The sequence below is a fragment of the Typopeltis vanoorti genome, chromosome 17, assembly GCF_054136105.1.
Source record: "Typopeltis vanoorti isolate ZY-2024b chromosome 17, IOZ_Tvanoo_1.0, whole genome shotgun sequence".
NCBI classification, from domain to species: Eukaryota; Metazoa; Arthropoda; class Arachnida; order Uropygi; family Thelyphonidae; genus Typopeltis; species Typopeltis vanoorti.
Window position 1 is genome coordinate 90,446,309 of NC_143565.1, and position 22,263 is coordinate 90,468,571.

Here is a 22,263-nt window from a genome sequence, read left to right on the forward strand (position 1 = left end):
ATTCGTTTACATCGAAACTCTTAAACAAGCATGGCGACCTGGCCGCCATTTTTTTCTTTATCGGTGCCATGTGTACGCTATCTTTTCTTAAAAATAATAATTAAAATAACAGAAAACATGCAAAAATTGCACAGACACACCAAGAAACAAAAAGCAAACAATACTACTTAAAATTCTAGTAAAATATCTAATGTTAACACAAAATACTACTAATCTTTTCAGGAGCTCTCGACAAGCCGACGATCTAGCATTATTTAATAAGTGCTTTCCTGACTTTACTTGTATGAAGATGCAATACAGAAAGTGATATTCTTTGTTTAAGTTAAGGGATATTACATCCCATATAGTTTCTTAGCCGAATAAGAAACTCAAAGAGTTTCATGCCGAATATAGTAGAAACTATATATAAAGTTCGGCGATTCCAAGCGTAAGCAAATACCTGGATACTGCAGCACTGATCCCAAAGGGTAGTGCAAGCTGGAGCAACTCGTGGTAGAAGTGGAGCAAGCTCCGATCACTATTCTTGATATTTGCCCATAATGTGAACTTAGCTCCTAGGAACTGTATTTTTGTTCACATTATGAGAGAAGGTCACTACCCAGACCGGTTTCGACCTTTATTGAGGTCTCATCAGTGAGTAGCCAGACCTAGTTAATATCAAGTTTGTAGCGAACAGAACTTGTACCCCTTCTACGAGTATTGCCGTGAGGTGCTCAAATAAATTATTAGATATGTGAAGAGCCAAAGGCTTCAATTCGGCGACATATAACTTGTTTGCTTACGCTTGGAATCGCCGAACTTTATATATAGTTTCTACTATATTCGGCATGAAACTCTTTGAGTTTCTTATTCGGCTAAGAAACTATATGGGATGTAATATCCCTTAACTTAAACGAGTTATATGTCGCCGAATTGAAGCCTTTGGCTCTTCACATATCTAGTGATATTCTTATTTCCTTTCTGTCCATACCATGTGTTCATAACTATATACCATTACTGCCTCTTGTATGAAGCATTTCTATGACTTCATTTGGTCTTGTTAAAAAAAAGAAAAAAATAAAGTTTTTTAGTTTCCTGTATAATAATTGGTCATGTAAAATTTTTTTAGTAAACTAAGTCATAGTTTAAAATTTAGCTTGAATTTGTATAATTATATTTTTGATGTCATTATATTTCTTCTGAAATTTAATATCAGTTAATCATTCATTGACCTCATTTCTCTTCCCCCCCCCCCCAGGAAATTGATCATCTGTTAAGAATCAGTCATGAATTAGTATTGGTGCCTCTCTGTCTTCCTCGTTACTTTTATCAGAGTCTTCAGTCCACAAGTATTAAGGTATACTCACTGAATAACTTTATTTTTTTATGATGGTTATTAAGAGGGTTTATTCAAGAATATACTGTAATAAGATTGAAAAGATTAACATGCTAATTCATGTTAGCTTACTAATGAGATCATAATATATGAATGCAGTTGTAATATTGAATTAAGTTAATTTTTTCAGGAAATGACAAACGCATACTAGAATATTAATTAAAAACTTTAATCGATACCTTCCTATATTTTCGCAATGTTACATTGCCATCTTCTGCGATCACAAAACAATGATATGTGCACACAGGCACTCACACTAAGCAAATGAGGCTGAAGAAAGGCAGGTGAAGTCGGTCTTAGAGTCCTAAAGCTGTCCCCTAGTAGTCTAAATTGGGTTGTCTTGGCCATTGGGCTGATGATCTTAGAATGTAAGCTTTCCAAATTTGGAGCAGTCTTGTGCACCCAAATTTGTTGAGGTTTGGGAAGTGTTTCAGAGCTGAGGCTGATTCAAGGAACAATCTTTCGTACTTGTACTTGCTGTGGTGTAATAAAGTTGCCTTCTTCTTCTCAGTGGACTAGTTATTATTAACACCATTAAAACATAAAAATGTGCACAAATTCACATGGAGAGAAGATGCAAGTAATAAGAAAAGTCTCATTAACTATGTTATTGTCAACAGTGATGTTTTCCCACTGATTCAGGACACAACAGTATACAGAGGATTTAAAATAGGAAGTGAACAGCATTTAGTGTTGAGCAGGATAAAATTGAACTTCATATTGAAAAGAATGGTGTGTAAAAAAATTTTGAAATAGAATCAAAGTTGAACAGCTATCAGATGTGAACTGTAGACTCAGATACACAAACATTATTCAAAAAAACTGAAAGAGTTTGAAAACAAAAACCAAACCTTGGAGATTCAGTGGCAAGCACTGAAGAAAACTTTTTTTGATTCAGGCAGAGAAGCATGTGTTGGATTCTGAATGAAGAGAAATGGAATGATATATCAGCCTACAACTTATTAAATTTATAACAAGAGAGAATTATAAGACGATAAAACATGATTGAGCAGAAATTACGATACAACAAAATGGCGCAGTCAACAGGATTCGAACCTGTGCGGGGACCTAAGCCCCAACGGATTTCCATTTTGTTGTATCGTAATTTTTGCTCAATCATGTTTCATCGTCTTATAATTCTCTCTTGTTATAAATTTAATTAGTTGTAGGCCGATATGTCATCCTAACATGAAGAAACTTTATAGTATACTGCACCACTTCATGTTCTGAATTGCATGAGCAACCTTGATAAATCAACCTTCAACTATACCAGGTTATTATAAAGCTGATTTTAGGCCGAGGTTCTCACTATTAAGCAAAGCTCCCACTATTGGTTCGAAATATTTAATGAGCAGTTCAGTGAAAAAAAATCAGGCAAACATTAGGTTGATCTTAGATAATAAAAAGAATATTTAATGCAGTGTCACATATAATTACATCATAACACAATGTTTCAACAAGGATATTACACTTAAACGAATATAAAGCTCTCATTAAGTTACTAGTATACTACTCAGGTGAACTTAAGAATTATAATTAAAAATTATATTTAACGGATCTTATTCTTCTTGTTATAAAGAATTTCTATCACGATTTCACTCAGACCAAGGTTACATCTCAAGACATTTAAATATCAAATCAGTTCAAGATATTCAGAAGGATTACAACTCATGAACCATCAGACATTCATTTGTAATTCTCTAAGCTCAGTCAATTAAAATTAGTTCTTGTAAGTTCGAGATTCCTAAATTACAACAAATAGGCTTCTCAATGTTCTCGTTCAGTCAATGAACACTTAATTCAATAATATGGCATTTGTCACTTGAAGAGGGAAAAGTCTTAGCACATCACTCATTCAATCTTGACTCGCTGAATACAGCAACTAGGAATAAATTACTTTCGGCGGAATTAATTTTCGTCACTTCACACTATGTAAAGTAAAGGTAATCCTACCAGGATATAACGAGGAACGAACTGTAGCCACAAGGCAAAAGGCAAGGAATAAAAAAATCATTAGTTTGCTATGAAGAAATTTTGCGTGACAAGAAAAAGACATTGTGCCGTAAGACGAATCTATTAGATTTTATGAAACCATCGACATCGAAATAACTTTCTTTTTTTTTTATGTACAAAAAACTACAATTATGATTATATTTCTTAAAAAATATAGGTGTTTTTGTAAACCTTTGGTCCCAATTACATGCAAAATGTAATTGGGACCCCGAGTTACGCGAGTTCAACTTACACACTTTTTGTTGGTCCCACCTACCGCGTAACTTCGGGATTTTACTGTATTTCATCTTAAGTATCATAAGAAATCATCAATACAATTGTTAAACAACAATAGGAATTACACTCAAAAAAAACACATTAGTGAACATGCTTACATTGGAATCACTCTAAGTATACAATAGTGTGTTTACAGACTAAATACTTAATGTTGGAGGTTTAATGGATTTTTTACAACACTCAGAAAGGGTTAAAAAGAATTTAATACTTCCTATATTTCGTCCTAGTCACTAGGACATCTACGGGGATTACAAAAAGAACTAATGTAACATAACACAAATATCATACAATACTAAGCCCAACCACGTGGGTGACACTAAAGTCCTATCTAGGTGGAGTGCCATCTAAGGGCGGTTGTAGGTGGCCTGGAATATAAAGTAGGATCTCTGGTGATGAGTGCTTCCCAAATTTTCGGAAGCTTAATGCAACCGTATTTATTAAGATTTGGTTCATTTCTAAGAGCTGCTGCTGCTGCTTCTAAGAATAGTCTCTCTTTCTTGAATTTGCTGTGATGGAGCATGGTGGTTTGTTTCCATGATACTCTGTGGGTGGTGTCCAAGACATGATCAGCCAAGCCTGAACGACCGTAGTTGTGTTTACAGATGTAAGACTTGTGTTCCTCTAGGCAGATGGATGCTGATTTGCCTGTCTGTCCAAAGTATGCCAGCTTACAGGAACAGAGTACTTTGTAAACTCCAGGCTGAGAGAGAGGAGGGAGCTGATCTTTTGTAGAACGGATAAGGATAGCAAGTTTGCGGCGGGGTTTATATGCTGTGTGTAGGTTGTACTTTTTTAGAATCTTGGCTATTTTTTCGGATGTGCCACGGATGTAGGGTATGGTGATGGCATTTTTAAATTCTAGTTGACGAGAAGGACCGGGAATGGGAGAGGAACTAATTATTTTTTTGATACTGTGATCACTGTAGCCATTGGAGAGGAAAGTGTTGTGTATGTAGTTAAGCTCAGTAGTGAGGGCGGTTCCACTGGAACAAAGATTGTGGGCTCTCTTGGTAAGAGTTTTAATAATGCCATATTGTTGAGAGGGGTGGTGGTGTGAGAGTTTGTGAATGTATCTGCCTGTGCGTGTGGGTTTTCTGTATACAGTGAAGGCAAGTGTATCATTAGGCAGGCGTGTGACTAAGGTGTCTAGGAACGGTAAACAATTGTTCTTTTCCTTTTCCATAGTAAACTGGATTCTTGGATGTAGGCTATTGAGATGACTGAGGAAGGGGTCTAATGTGTCTGGGCCATGAGGCCAAATAGAGAACACATCATCTACATATCTTAGCCAGATAGAAGGTTTGAGTGGGGCTGAGTTTATGGCTTCTATCTGGCTAAGATATGTAGATGATGTGTTCTCTATTTGGCCTCATGGCCCAGACACATTAGACTCCTTCCTCAGCCATCACCATACCGTACATCCGTGGCACATCCGAAAAAATAGCCAAGATTCTAAAAAAGTACAACCTACACACAGCATATAAACTCCACCGCAAACTTGCTACCCTTATCCGTTCTACAAAAGATGCTCCCTCCTCTCTCTCTGCCTGGAGTTTACAAAGTACCCTGTTCCTGTAAGCTGGCGTACTTTGGACAGATAGGCAGATCAGCATCCATCCGCCTAGAGGAACACAAGTCTTACATCTATAAACACAACTACGGTCGTTCAGGCTTGGCTGACCATGTCTTGGACACCACCCACAGAGTATCATGGAAACAAACCACCATGCTCCATCACAGCAAATTCAAGAAAGAGAGACTATTCTTAGAAGCAGCAGCAGCCGCTCTTAGAAATGAACCAAATCTTAATAAATACGGTTGCATTAAGCTTCCGAAAATTTGGGAAACACTCATCACCAGAGATCCTACTTTATATTCCAGGCCACCTACAACCGCCCTTAGAGGGCGCTCCACCTAGATAGGACTTTAGTGTCACCCACGTGGTTGGGCTTAGTATTGTATGATATTTGTGTTATGTTACATTAGTTCTTTTTGTAATCCCCGTAGATGTCCTAGTGACTAGGACGAAATATAGGAAGTATTAAATTCTTTTTAACCCTTTCTGAGTGTTGTAAAAAATCCATCAAACCTCCGACATTATGTCTTCACAGCACTTAAGCCTCTATACACGAAGACTAAATACTATTGGGCTGTAATGATATTAAATTAAAACATAACTGATAAATTTATTTATACAGTTGAGGATAACAATTTCTCAGACTTTTGGGATAGTGAGACAGTTGTTACGGTTAAGATTGGGTCTGTGCCATAAGGCTTCAGCACTTTCTTTATACATACTGCATTGATCATGTTTATATATGATCAATGCAGTAGCTTGGTGTGTTGCAACTGGATCCTGTGGTTGGCATTTTCAACTCCATGTTACGTGAGACCAGATTTGTTATGTTTGATAAGAAGGATGTGGTCTTGATGGTCAGAGATGCATTTATTTACAGATTTTCCTATTTGTCCATAGTAAGAACATGGCACTTCGTATACACCAGGTTGCATTAGTGGTAAGAGTTTGTCTTTTGGAGAAAGTAACAAATTGTGAATTTGTTTCTTGGATTATAGGTAGCAGCAAGTTTGTATTTCTTCAAAATTTTGACAAATGATCAGAGATGCCTTTGGTATATCGTATAGGAGTCCTGTGGGCTTCTTGTCTAGGTTGATGTTTTGGAGAATGGCTAATAATTTTTTGAGTTATTGGATTAAATCCATTTAGATCCATTATATTAAATCCATTATGTATCAAATATATATTAAATATAATGTATCAGTTATATTTTAATTTAATTTAATTACAGCCCAATAGTATTTAGTCTGTAAAGATGCTACTATATACATAGAGGGATTCCAATGTAAACATGCACGCTAATATGTTGTTGTTTTTTTTTATGTAATTCCTATTGTTGTTTAATAACTGTACTGGTGATGCCATATTTTTATGATAGAAGTGGAAATGGAACCTTGGATGTGTACATCAAGGAAGGAAATACCTTGCAAATACTGACAAGGGGAATACCATTGTAGTTTTAGATAATAATTCATATGATCGGAAAATGAATTTATTGCTTTGAGATCACAATACATACTCCCAGCTTAATTATGATCCTATCAAAAGACAGCTCAAAAACATCAACAAGTTACTGAATGAAACAACGTCCATAGATCAAGAAACCATCAAAAGACTTAAAACATACCATGCAAGACCTCCTAGAATATATGGTTCACCTAAATTACATGAAAGCAACTTATTGTGGATTCTGTAAGCAGCCCCACAGATAAAATATCAAGATTTTTGTCTAACTTTCTTCGTCCCCTCATAGGCCACTCAGCTTCATCATGAAAAATTCCATAGAATTTGACACAAAAATAAAAGACATTAAACTGTCAGATACAGGCATGTTAATAAGCTTCAACACTGTCTCTCTCTTCACTAATATCCCTTACAAAGAGACAATAGAATTGATAACCCAAAAATTCCCATTTGATGTTGTGGAATTTTTTAAATTTACAATCACATCAGGTCACCTGGAAAGCTAAAATGTATAAACAAGCGGAAGGAACAGCAATGGGCTCACCCTTATCACCTAACTTAGCGAACTTTTTTCTTGAACTTAGAAGAAAGAATTTTTGCTCTCGACCCAAAACCAACAATATGGCTATAATATGTTGATGACATCTTTGTATTCTGGAGTCCCACAGAACAGGAACTTTACTCATTTCTAAATAATATCAACAACTTCCACCCGTGCATCAAATTCACACTAGAAAAAGAATCATCGCAAGGTATTTCCTTCCTCAATGTACACATCCAAGGTAAACAAGATGGTTCCATTTCCACATCTGTCTATCGAAAACCAACTTTTTATTATATCCTCAATACATCAGCTCACCATCCATCTCAAAAATATGGCATCATAAAATCTTTGGTATCCAGAGCACTCCTCTGAAGAATCTTTAAAAGAAGAATTGGAAATTATTAAAGATACAGCCTTAGTAAATGGATTTAATCCAAGATCAACTCAAAAAATTATTAGCCATTCTCCACAACATCAGCCTAGACAAGAAGCAGCCCGCAGGACTCCTATATCATATATCAAAGCATCTCTGAACATTTGTCAAAATTTTGAAGAAATACAAACTTGCTGCTACCTATAAACCAAATTTACAATTTGTTGCCTTCTCCAAAAGAAAAACTCTCACCAGTGATGCTACCTGATATATACGAAGTGCTGTGTTCTTGTAGCTTGTCTTACTATGGGCAAATAGGAAGATCTGTAAATAAATGCATCTCTGAACATCAAGACCACATCATCTTATCAAACCTCACAAATCTGATCTCGTGTAACATGGAGTTGAAAATGCCAACCACAGGATCCAGTTGCAACACACCAACTACTACATCGATCCATATATAAACATGAGCAATTGTATAAAGAAAGTACTGAAGCCTTATGGCACAGACCCAGTCTTAAATGTAATAACTGTCTCACCATCCCAGAAGTCTGGGAAATTGTTATTCTCAATTGTATAAAATAAATTTATCAGTTATATTTTTATTTAACTTAATTACAGCTCAATAGTATAGAGGGATTCCAATGTAAGCATGCAGACTAATGTGTTTTTTAATGTAATTCCTCTTGTTGTTTGATAACTGTACTGAATATGTCTTATGGTATTTAAGATGAAATATTTACATTTATTAAAGAGTTAATTACTGTGGCATACATGTGACTTAATAGTTAATTACTTTGAAAGATTGCTAAAAAACAGCTGTGATAAAGGTGGTAAAAAACACTCAACAGGAATGCCATCTAGAATATATATCTGTTTACTTAAAGTGAAAAAAGCTGTCACGAACCTAAAATGAGGGAAGGCAACTGGAGTAGATAATGTTCAACCAGAAATGCTCAAATATTTAGGTATAAAAGTTTTACATTGGCTGCATTGCATAATTCAAAAGGTTTGGTCAGAGAGTTGAATTTCAGAGGATTGAAGCAGAGCATAGTAAGATTTATGCAAGTATACTTGAGAAGCAGCTATGAAAAATTGTGAAAGTCTTGAAGAACAAGCTGGATTCAGGCTAAACAGAGGTTGTCAGGATTAGATTTTCATTTTAAGACAAATAGTTGAGAAATCATGGGAATATAACAAGGATCGGTATTTAAGTTTTGTAGATCTGGAAAAGGCATTAGACGAGTTGAAATGAGGAAACCTGTTCAAAATGCTTCAGTTATGTGGTGTAAATGGATAATAATATCAAGCAATTCATAGTCTCTATTTGAATTGTAAATCAGCAGTTAGGATTAAAGGAGGTACAGGAAGATGGTTTGATGTTAAGTCAGGTGTGCGATAAGGGTGTTATTGAGCATCTATATGGATCATGTTATGAAGGAAAGCAGTTTAAATGTGATATCAGAATTTGAGATGTTAATCTCAGCTCTTTACTTTATACAGGTGATGTTATACTCATAAATCTAGGACAAGTCTGCAGGATTCCCTGACCAAATTGAATAGTCACTGTAATAAATTCGGTAAATCAGCATTAAAAAGACAAAGTGAAAATAGGCAGACACATCGAAAACACCAACTGCATCCTGAGGTAGAACCTATAGAACAAGTAAAACAATTTAGCTGTTTAAGTAGAATTTTTAGTGAAGATGACAAATTAATTTTGGAAATTGACAGCAGAATTAGCAAAGTTTGGTAGGAAGTCACTTGAATAAATTTATATGGAATAAGAGAGAGATTAGTCAAAACACTAAACTAGCTATATACAAGATGGTGTTCAAAGCAATTTTAATTTATGGATCTGAGAGCTGGGTTAGAAATAAATCTCTTAATCTCAAAGACTGGAGACCACAGATGTGTGAGTCTTAAGAAAGATTTGGGGAATGAACAGATGGAATCAATGGCAGTATCATATTAAAAAATGAGGATATTGTTAAAGAGCTTGACATTGTTCATCATCATCATCAAATTCCTGCTATGTACGCTCAAGGGGTGTACAGGATATGACAGTACTACATGAAAAAATTATATCATTACTAACTTCCTATCTACAATTTTCCTCCAAATCAGTCTGTTACTTGTCAAGACTCCAACATTATAAGATCTTATATTTCTATCGTCTAAGGCACTTTGTACCGTATCAATCCACCTATATCTTGGTCTTCCTCTGGGTCGTTTTCCTGCCAACTTGGCAGAGAACACTTGTTTTGCTAATCTTTCCTCTCCCATTTTATTTAAGTGACCATGCCACCTGAGATTAGCTCTGCTAATGCATTCCTGGATGCTGACAATGTCAAGTTCTTTCCTAATATCCTCATTTTTAATATGATATTGCCATTGATGCCATCTGTTCACGCCTATAATCTTTCGCAGGACTCTCATATCTGCGGTCTCTAGTCTTTGGTCAAGTGTTTTACTTCTGACCCAGCTCTCAGATCCATAAGTTAAAACTGGTTTGAACACTGTCTTGTATACAGCTAATTTAGTGTTCCGACTAATTTCTCTCTTATTCCATATGAATTTATTCAATTGACTTCCCACCATACCAGCTTTGCTGATTCTGTTGTCTATTTCTATATTTAATTTACCATCTTCAGTAAAAATTGTGCCTAAGTAGCTGAAATATTTTACTTGTTCCACAGGTTCTCCATTCACAACACAGCTGACATTTTCAATGATTCTGCCTATTTTCATTGTCTTTGTCTTTTTATTGCTGACCTTCATACCATATCTATTACAACAGCTATTCAATTTAGTCAGAGAATCTTGCAGACTTGTAGCGGATTTATTGAGAAGTATAACATCATCCGCATAAAGCAAAAAGCTGACATTAACATCTCCAATTTTGATATCAGGTTTAATACCACTTTCCTTCATAATGTGATCCATATAGATAATGAATAACAGAGAGGATAATGTACATCCTTGTCTCACACCAGATTTAACATTAAACCATTTTCCTGTACTTCCTTCAGTTCTAACCGCTGACTTACAACTCAAATAAAGACTAAGTATTGCTTGATATAATGCCCCATTGACACCATATAACTGCAGCGTATTGAATAGCTTCTCTCTTGGCACCTTGTCATATGCCTTTTCCAAATCGACAAAACTTAAATACAGATCTTTGTTATATTCCCATGCTTTCTCGACTATTTGTCGTAAAGTGAAGATCTGATCCTGACAGCCTCTATTTGGCCTTAATCCAGCTTGTTCTTCACTAAGCTTTTCTTCCACAATTCTTCTCAACCGTTTCTCAAGTATACTGGCATAGATCTTGCCAGGAACACTCAGTAGGGAAATACCTCTGTAATTCTCACATTCAGTTTTATTTCCCTTTTTATATATGGGTACTATGAGAGCTCTACTCCAATCATCGGGAATTCGTTCCACTGTCCAGGCTTTCTGAACTATGCGGTGCAGCCACTGTAAGAATTTTATACCACCATACTTCAGCATTTCTGGTCGAATATCATCTACTCCTGTTGCCTTTCCACATTTTAAGCCTTTGATGGCTTTTTCTACTTCAAGTATGGATATGTATTCCTGACTGCATGCCTGGTCAGTGTTTTTTATCACTGTGCTGTCATCACTGCTTGTTTCATTTAGCAGTTTTTCAAAGTAATTACTCCATACTTCAAGGATATCTTTTTCTCCTGTTTTCATGTCACCTTTATCATCTCTAACTCCTTTTACAGCACTCTTTCCTCCATTCTTAAGCTTCTTCAACAACCTCCAGAATATTTTGCCACCTTCTTGATATTTATTTTCTATATTCTTGCCAAAGTCCTCCCATGACTTTTGTTTAGCTTGTTTTACACACTGTTTAGCTTTCTTACATTTGTCTCTGTATTCTGTAAGAGTAAAAGGTGACTTATTTGCCAGGAACTTTTGATATGATTCCTTCTTTTCCTTCACTGCCTCTTTAACTTCCTGTGTCCACCAGGGAGTTCTGATTTTTTTATCCTTGCACACAACCTCACCACATGCCTCTCTGGCAGAATCAATCAATGTTTTCTTCAGAGTTTGCCACTGAATCTCCAAGGTTTGATTCCTGTTCTCAAACTCTTTCATTTTCTTTTCAATAATCTTTGTGTATTTTAGTCTACAGTTCACATCTGAGAACTGCTCAACTTTTATTCGCTTTAAAACTTTCTTACATGTTATTCTTTTCAATATGAAATTCAATTTTATCCTACTCAAGACTAAATACTGATCACTTCCAATTTCAAATCCTCTGTACACTCTGGTGTCCTGCACCAGGTAGAAGACATCACTTTCAACAATAACATAGTCAATGAGACTTTTCTTATTCCTAGCCTCTTCTCTCCATGTGAATTTGTGCACATTTGTATGTTGGAACATGGTGTTAGTAATAACCAGTCCATGTCTTGCGCAAATATCCAACAGATATTTGCCATTATTATTAGCTTTGCTCTTTTCTCCAAATTTTCCCAAAATATTTTTGTATGTCTTGCAATCATTTCCTACTCTGCTATTTAGATCCCCAACAAGGACCAACTTTTCCTTTTTCATTGTGTCAGTTGCTTTTTCTAGAGCGTCAAAAAATTCCTCCACTTCTACCTTAGTAGAACCTTCTGTGGGACCATAGGCACAAATAAGTCTCATCCAGTTCCTCATTCTCATATTTGCCCACATTACTCTACTTGAGACTGACTGCCATTCAAGAAGATTAGCCTTGTATTTTGTGTTGAATACTATGGCTACTCCTTGTTTTCCTTGACATTGTTAGTAGAGGTAATCTCAGGTGCTATGGTCACTTAAACAGAATATGAGAAGAAAGATTATCTATTTTGCCAGGATGGCAGGAAAAAGATCCAGAGGAAGATCAAGATGTAGGTGGATTGATACAGTAAAAAGTGCCTTAGAAGATAGAAATATAAAATCTGATAATATTGGAATGTTGACAGATAACAGGCTAATCTGAAGGAAAATTGTTTAATAGGAAAGTTAATGATGTGACTGTTTGTGTAGTACTGTCATAAGATCCTGTACACTCCCTCAGGGTATATGCCAGGAATTTGATGATGGTGATGAATTTTTAATAAACTAGTTTAAATCTTTGATAGGTTTTTTTTTTTTCTGTTAAATTTTTTTTGCAATGTTACAAGAGCATGTAAACTTGGAATGTAGTATAGACTAAGGATCTCTCTCTCTAAGTGGCAGTTCTCCCTAAGTCCCACCAACTCCAGGATCCAATCTCAGGACCTCTCACTCAAACAAGAAGCTAGAAAAGCCAGTTACACACAAACCTGATTTAGAATTTTTTTTTACACTAGTCTATCCTGCAATGTGTTCTTTCAGAATTCCCAGCAGCTTTAGTGCTTTTTTTAGTGGTTAGGCTTTCCTTGACATATGAAGTGATAAAATACTAGAACTAAAGAAATATGATCTTACAAAATATAAAGTAATAATCGCTGGCACTTCTTAATCTCTTTTAACTTCCATTTCTAAATAACTACTTCTTTAAAATTGGAGGTTAAAAGTATTTGAGGATGCTCTGTTCTGGTTATAGTCAAAAATGTCTATAACCAGAAGTCAATAATATATTATATTTACCAACCTTCCCTTCACCTTGTGCTATTGCAAAAACTATATCTAAATGTCTATTTAAAATAAAAATGAACCAGCTTAGGTCTTCAGTGAAAGAGAATTAGGAATACTGTAAAGAATAAAAAGCACTGAACCAAATGGTCATGTTTCAAGATCAGTAGCAAATGAACTTGCTTTAGTAATATCAAGCAAGTCTGATAAGTATTGTATGTGATATTCTTCATTTTATGTTTGATTGTATTAACACCACCAAGAACAGAATAAGATATTTATGAACTAATTGATATTTTGCTGGAGTTCAGTATCATAAAAATCTTCATAGCACATGAACTTCTCTTAATAGACAAGCACTAACAATTAGTATTGGAAACCATTCATATTGTAACAGACAAAAGTCTTAACTTGGTGCCCTCTGACTCTGGAGGGGGAAAAAAAAAATATATATATATATATATATATCAGTGGTGTCGCGTGATCATTTCGGTTGGGTGTGCTGTCATGTTTTTCAGGAGGGGAGAAGCTTGGAGAAAAATAACTACATCGATAAATTTTTATAATTATTGATTTAATTAAATAATTACATCAATAAACGTCTTAGCTTTTTTTTTATGTAATTATTTGTCGATGTAAACTATAAATACATTATTTTCATTTTGCATCGATTTTAGTGATCTTTAATTCTTGGGAAAAAAAAAAGTATTCAGAATTAATTGTTTTTTGCACAATTTCATATATTAAAAAATTGACCGGCATATTTTATTAAAAATCAACTAATTAATTAATCCTAAATTAAATTATTTCAGTCTAAAAGCAAAAAAAAATCTTAAAACTAGCAAGTAAAATAATATTAAATTACATACACTTACCTTTTAAAAATGTTTTTTTTTTGTTTAAATTTGTTTCATTATAAATTTACAATTCACACTTCACTGTAACTAATCGGTCACTGTTCACAAATCAGAAAAAGATGTACCAAAAACAGGAACACGTGTTTTATTACTTCAATAAAACACGTGTTCTATGGCTACCCCACAACAGGCCAACCCATAATAAAATTTTAAGAAACACATTTTGGGCGGACAATAAATTACTTTTTGGAGGCAAGGATGTTGGTGACGTCAAGCCTGATGTTATTTGCTATCTCCGATGCTAAGCGACAGATACCCCATTCGATCGCCGCTACGTGCCACCCTCTCCGTGATGAACGCCACCATTGGCTCCTTACAATCAGAGCTCTCCACTGTACTCAACCCAGAACTTTGGTCTATTCTCTCTGGCATCTCAGAAGCTTCTGCACAGAAAGAATTTCAAAAAATAAAAAATAAACATATCAAGAAATATAACAACCTGGTGAAAGTGAAACTGCAACCGCAAATTCAACCGCTCCAGACAGTAGTTAACCTATCTTTAAAAATGCTCAACGACGATGCCATCAGTACCTTAAGCCTCGACCACAATTTCGTCGTTGCTCCGAAAGAAGTGCCGGTGCTTGATGTAATGTTTAATATCGAACGCGGGATCTGTCGCTTAGCGCCGGATATAACAAATAATATCAGGCTTGACGTCACCAACATCCTCGCCCAGTCTTTGCCTCCAAAAAGTAATTTATCGTCTGCCCAACGCACTGCTCTCATGAAATTACGGAAAGAGAAAAGTATTGTCATCACCACAGCGGATAAGGGTAATGCCACGGAATACAATCGAAAAATAGAAATTATCCCCCGAGATCGCTAGACCTACACCCCACTAGAACACGACCCCACAAAAATGCAAGTTAAAAAATTAAAAAACTTACTTAAAAAAGTATCGTCCTGGCCCCCAGACATCACGAAAAAACTTGAGCCTTTCTCCCCCCCCCCGAATATATGGTTTACCAAAAATCCACAAACTCAATTCCCCCAGTAAGACCTATAGTATATGCCACTAATGCACCTTGCTACAAACTGTCAAAACAACTGGCCAACTCTCTGACCCCCCTCCTTACTGGACTTTACACATCCTATATAAAAATCTCTACCCATTTTAAAACCCTCATAGAAAATTTAACCTTAAATAACAGACATATTGGTAAGCTTTGACATCTCCTCATTATTTACCAATATCCCCTTAATTGATACCTTAACACTCTTAGAAAACGTTTTTCTTTCTGACATCTTAGATCTCTTTTCCTTTGCCATCAGTTCTGGTTATTTTTCTTGGAAGAACAAAATCTACAAGCAGATAGAGGGAACCGCTATGTGTTCCCCCCCCCCCTCACCCCCCTCTTGCCAATTTTTATATGGAAGATTTTGAAAAATGAGCCATAGACTCAGTCCCCCTCCCAAATCTTCTTTCTGGCTAAGATATGTTGATGATGTGTTCTCTATTTGGTCTCATGGCCCAGACACATTAGACTCCTTCCTCAGTCACCTTAACAGCCTACATCCAAGAATCCAGTTTATGATGGAAAGGGAAAAGAACAATTGTTTACCCTTCCTAACGGTACACTTTCCTTCACTGTATATAGAAAACCCACACACACAGACAGATATATTCACAAACTCTCCCACCACCAGGGGTGTAGTCAGGCCAGGGCGCAGCAGGGCGACACCCTGGTACTTTTTTAAAACTATCAAATTTTTAAATTCATTATAATAAATTATAATAATGAGACTTATAATGCATTTCCAGCATTCGGTCAAAAAATACAGCTTGCTGCTCTTGTCATTTTCATTTCAGAAAACAAGGCAATCTCTCTGCCATATAGCCGTCACAATAATAATAATGCCACACTTCGTGCTCTGGATTTTTGCTTCCAAGGTAGAGCCCTGGCACTATTTCTTTTAGGACTACACCCCTGCCCACCACCACACTGCTCAACAATATGGCATTATTAAAACTCTTACCAAGAGAGCCCACAACCTTTGTTCCACTGGAACCACCCTTACAATGAACTTGACCACGTACACAACACTTTCCTCTCCAATGGCTACAGCGATCACAGTATCAAAAATTAATCAGTTCCTACCCCCATTCCCCGGTCTTCTCGTCAGAAAGAGTTTAGAAATGCCATCACCATACCCTACATCCGTGGTACGTCCGAAAAAATAGCCAAGATTTTAAACAAGTACAACCTGCACACGGCATTTAAGCCCCACTGCAAACTTGCTACCCTTATCTGTTCTACAAAAGATAAGCTCCCTCCTCTCTCAGTGCCTGGAGTTTATAAAGTACCCTGTTCATGTAAACTGGCATACTTTGGATAGACAGGCAGATCAGCCACCATCCGTCTGGAGGAACATAGTCATACATCCAAAAACATAACTATGGTCAGTCAGGCCTTACTGACCATGTCTTGGATACAACCCATAGGCTCTCATGGAAAAAAACCACCATGCTCCACCACAGCAAATTCAAAAAAGAGTGACTATTCTTAGAATCAGCAGCAGCAGCTCTCAGAAATCAACCAAATCTTAATAAATATGGTTGCATTAAGCTTCCTACATTCCAGGCAACCTACAACTGCCCTTAGAGGGGGAGCTCCACCTAGTTAGGACTTTAGTGTAACCCACGCAGTTGGGTTTAGTATTGTTTGTTATTTGTGTTTATGTTACATTAGTTTTTTGTAATCCCTGAAGATGTCCCAGTGACAGACGAAATATTGGAAGTATTAAATTCTGTTTTAATCCTTTCTGGGTGTTGTAAAAAATCCATTAAGCCTCTACACATGGATCCTATAAATTCTAAACATGAATAAGTGAATTTATGATGGCATAATTTAAGGGGAAAAAAAAAAACTTATGAGAGAGAGAGAGAGAGAAAATATTGCAGGAATAAATATGGTTTGATGCGGCATCAAATATCTCGTAAAATATTTTGCACATGTTATGTGTATTTCTCTGGTTAGTGTATATTTCACTCTGTTTTCCAAGAATTTTATTTTGTTTACTGAGACTCAGTATACATAACATTATTATCCATATTATCCACACGGGAATCCTAAATTCGTTAGATTTTTTTTTTTAGTATCAGCGGTTTTTCTGTCATCAATCTCACATATTCTGGTATGTTGTTGTACATCAACAACGTCTTATGATACACAGAATATTCATTTTTATTCAGGAATAGATTTTTTTCCGTCTGTTGTTTCCGAAGACTAGAATAAAAATGTCTCTATACCATTAAAAAACTTTGCAACCTCAACAGATGCTATACTGCACAAGCAAAAGAAAAAACAATTAGCATTTTTCTCCTAACATTCACTTTCAGATTTTCAGTTCCAGAAAACATGTGTAACAGCTGTTTGTAATAAAGCCATCGGATATAGTAATCGCTCAACTCATGACAACATTCAATTGGCATGGTTGACACAATAACCAATCACAGCCACTAGGTGCTGAGTGAGCTCAAAATTTAAGCTCACCTAGTCACGCCTTCTCAGCGGTTTAAAAATAATACAACACTAAAAATTTTACACACACACTGCGCCCTCTTTACATCTTTTCGAATGACTCAAAGGTGTATGCATTTTGAAAGCACACCCGGGCTATTAACGTGAATGTGACGCAATGTTTACACGCCGAAAAGCGCCTTCTTCATGAAGTCCTAATACTTTATTATCCTCGTGAAGAGGACAATGAAGCACTAGTACAGTATATTGTGTTCAATTTTAGGAATCATATGCGAAGTCTGCAAACAATTGGGTGAGTCTTTAACGGGAATAAATGCAAAAATATAATATCTGTGATACTGATGTTTCGTGGATGAGCACCGCACACTTAGCACACCCGGAATATTCGCCCCTGATATATATATATATATATATATGTTTACATGTGTTGGATTGGAGGCAGTCTTAAAATGACAGTCTTTCAGCTTTTAGATAAATTATAGAATTTGAAAAAGAGATAAAATACCTTGATCAGCAGGTAATTCCTCCAGGGATTCACAGTACAAGAATTGGATCTGAGGATGTCTACAAATCACTTGACTATTGTGTCTCCAGTTGGTGAGAATGAACATGCATATTTGCCAGCCTGGTGAGCCAAATGATTAGTGTATCCACTCCAATCAACAGACTGCAGGTTCGAATCCCACCATGGGCATGGATTGGATGTTTGTGATTTTCTTTAGGTGGATGATGAATTTATCACCTGATGATACCAACATCTTGCTTATTGGAGGTTGGAAGTGAGTTGAAAAAGTTATGTGATTGGTGTCTAGAGTGGAATTTCCAGATTATGTAAAAAATAAATAAAAAATAATTTTAAAAAATTAATAAAAGTAGGGGGGGGGAAATCCCTAGCCCACCCATTCTGCTAATGTACTATTGGCTTAAAGTCTTTTGCAGGTGGGAGTCACATAAACTAAAAAGGCAGCTTAAAATCAGTGATTTGGCATGAGAAATTTCACGATAGAGAAAACAGCAGAGCTTGGTCAGCAGTCAAAGGGCATTTTTGAAAGAGGCAAAAAAAAAAAAAAAAAAAAAAAAGTGTGGATCCAGTACCTGTGAAAAGAGATGACAAAGCATGGGATCTGTATAAAGAGCATGCCAGGAGAGAGTGAACAAATAGCAAAAAAAAAGACCAAATCACAGTACGAAAAGAAGTTGGCCAGAGGAAATTCAAGAGAATTTTATCACTCTGCAGCAAATAACAAGAAGACTGATCACAGAATAATGTCTTTAGTGAATGTAGATGGCAGGAAAGTGACAGATCCACTAGAAACTGAGTTGTTGAATGTTTACTTCAATAAGGTATACATTCTGGACAAACTTGTTACTTTTCTGGATGCTGATGGAAAGTGAATAAGAAAATAGATGCACAAAAGTAGAAGTATTAAAGCTATTACAAGATTTGGATTTGAATATATCAATTTAATTGAATGGAATATTGGCATGTGTGCTGAAATACTAGAACTAAAGAAAGAGCTGATTCTAAAGAAGTTAGCAATGCCTCTGACCTGATTGTTCAAGTCTCATGATAGGTATGATTCCTGATGAGGGGAAGGAAAAGCAAGATAATTCCAATAGACAAAGGCTGAGCTAGGATTGATGCAGCAAATTATAGACCATTCAGTGTCTAGTGTGGTAATCAGAGTTTTGTAGAGGCTGTTTAGAAATCACATCCAGAGGTGTGTAGACAATGCCAAGGTCTTCGATAGTGGACAACATCGGTTTGTTAAAGGTAAGTCTTACTTTAGCAATCTGCTCATGTTTTATAACAGTGAAGTAGAGTTAGATAAGGGGAATGAGTATACTATGATATTTTTTGAATCTTTCCTAGGCAAATGACAAGAGTCTACATACATCATCATCATTATCAAATTCCTGCCATGTACCCTCAAGGGGTGTACAGGATATGATAGTACTACATGAAAAAAATTACATCATTATTAATTTCCTATCTACAATTTTCCTCCAAATTAGTCTGTTACGTCAAGACTCCAACATTATCAGATCTTATATTTCTATCATCTAACGCACTTTGTACCGTATCAATCCACCTATATCTTGGTCTTCCTCTGGGTTGTTTTGCTGCCAACCTGGCAGAGAACACTTGTTTTGCTAATCTTTCCTCGCCCATTCTGTTTAAGTGACCATACCACCTGAGATTAGCTCTGCTAATGCATTCCTGGATGCTGACAATGTCAAGTTCTTTCCTAATATCCTCGTTTTTAATATGATATTGCCATTGATGCCATCTGTTCACACCTGTAATCTTTCTCAGGACTCTGATATCTGTGGTCTCTAGTCTTTGGTCAAGTGTTTTACTTCTGACCTAGCTCTCAGATCCATAAGTTAGAACTGGTTTGAACACTGTCTTGTATACAGCTAATTTAGTGTTCTGACTAATTTCTCTCTTATTCCATATGAATTTATTCAATTGGCTTCCCACCATACCAGCTTTACTGATTCTGTTGTCTATTTCTATATTTAATTTACCATCTTCAGTAAAAATCGTGCCTAAATAGCTGAAATGTTTTACTTGTTCCATAGGTTCTCCATTCACAACACAGCTGATATTTTCAATGATTCTGCCTATTTTCATTGTCTTTGTCTTTTTATTGCTGACCTTCATACCATATCTATTACAGCAGCTATTCAATTTAGTCAGAGAATCTTGCAGACTTGTAGCGGATTTATTGAGAAGTATAACATCATCTGCATAAAGCAAAGAGCTGACATTAACATCTCCAATTTTTATGTCATGTTTAATACCACTTTCCTTCAGAATGTGATCCATATAGATAATGAATAACAGAGGGGATAATGTACATCCTTGTCTCACACCAGATTTAACATTAAACCATCTTCCTGTACTTCCTTCAATTCTAACTGCTGACTTACAACTCAAATAAAGACTAAGTATTGCTTGATATAATGCCCCATTGACACCATATAACTGCAGCGTATTGAATAACTTCTCTCTTGGCACCTTGTCATATGCCTTTTCCAAATCGACAAAACTTAAATACAGATCTTTGTTATATTCCCATGCTTTCTCGACTATTTGTCATAAAGTGAAGATCTGATCCTGACAGCCTCTATTTGGCCTGAACTCAGCTTGTTCTTCACCAAGCTTTTCTTCCACAATTCTTCTCAACCGTTTCTCAAGTATACTAGCATAGATCTTGCCAGGAACACTCAGTAGGGAAATACCTCTGTAATTCTCACATTCAGCTTTATTTCCCTTTTTATATATGGGTACTATGAGAGCTCTACTCCAATCATCGGGAATTCGTTCCACTGTCCAGGCTTTCTGAACTATGCAGTGCAGCCACTGTAAGACTCTTATACCACCATACTTCAGCATTTCTGGTCGATTATCATCTACTCCTGCTGCCTTTCCACATTTCAAGCCTTTGATGGCTTTTTCTATTTCAAGTATGGATATGTATTCCTGACTGCATGCCTGGTCAGTGTTTTTTACCACTGTGCTGTCATCACTGCTTGTTTCATTTAGCAGTTTTTCAAAGTAATTACTCCATACTTCAAGGATATCTTTTTCTCCCCTTTTCATGTCACCTTTATCATCTCTAATTCCTTTTACAGCACTCTTTCCTCCATTCCTAAGCTTCTTCAACAACCTCCAGAATATTTTGCCACCTTCTTGATATTTATTTTCTATATTCTTGCCAAAGTCCTCCCATGACTTTTGTTTAGATAGTTTTACACAGTGTTTAGCATTCTTGCATTTGTCTCTATATTCTCTAAGAGCACTAGCTGACTTGTTTGACAGGAACTTTTGATATGCTTTCTTCTTTAACTTCCTGTGTCCATCAGGGAGTTCTGATTTTTTTATCCTTACAGACAACCTCACCACATGCCTCTCTGGCAGAATCAATCAATGTTTTCTTCAGAGTTTGCCATTGAATCTCCAAGGTTTGATTCCTGTTCTCAAACTCTTTCATTTTTTCTTCAATAATCTTTGTGTATTTTAGTCTACAGTTTACATCTGAGAACTGCTCAACTTTTATTCGCTTTAAAACTTTCTTACATGTTATTCTTTTCAATATGAAATTCAATTTTATCCTGCTCAAGACTAAATAGTGATCACTTCCAATTTCAAATCCTCTGTACACTCTGGTGTAATGCACCAGGGAGAAAATATCACTATCAACAATAACATAGTCGATGAGACTTTTCTTATTCCTAGCCTCTTCTCTCCATGTGAATTTGTGCACATTTTTATGTTGGAACATGGTGTTAGTAATAACCAGTCCATGTCCTGAGCAGAAATCCAACAGGTATTTCCGTTATTATTAGTTTTGCTCTTTTCTCCAAATTTTCCCAAAATATTTTTGTATGTCTGACAATCATTTCCTACTCTACTATTTATCTCCCTAACAAGGACCAACTTTTCCTTTTTCATTGTGTCAGTTGCTTTTTCTAAAGCATCAAAAAATTCCTCCACTTCTTCCTTAGTAGAACTTTCTGTGGGACCATAGGTACAAATAAGTCTCATTGTCCAGTTCCCCATTCTGATATTTGCTCACATCACTCTACTTGAGACTGCCTGCCATTCAAG

The 22,263-nt window shown here is 36.0% G+C and overlaps 1 protein-coding gene across 1 annotated transcript in view; it reads left to right on the top strand.

Moving 5' to 3' along the window:
• Positions 1-22,263, top strand: part of defl (Integrator complex subunit 7) — a 301,189-nt gene that overhangs the window by 241,381 nt on the left and 37,545 nt on the right. The window contains exon 19 of the mRNA XM_090407701.1: positions 1,238-1,336. Within this exon, the coding sequence (XP_090263827.1) occupies positions 1,238-1,336 (99 nt within the window). The remainder of the gene's footprint in view (positions 1-1,237; positions 1,337-22,263) is intronic.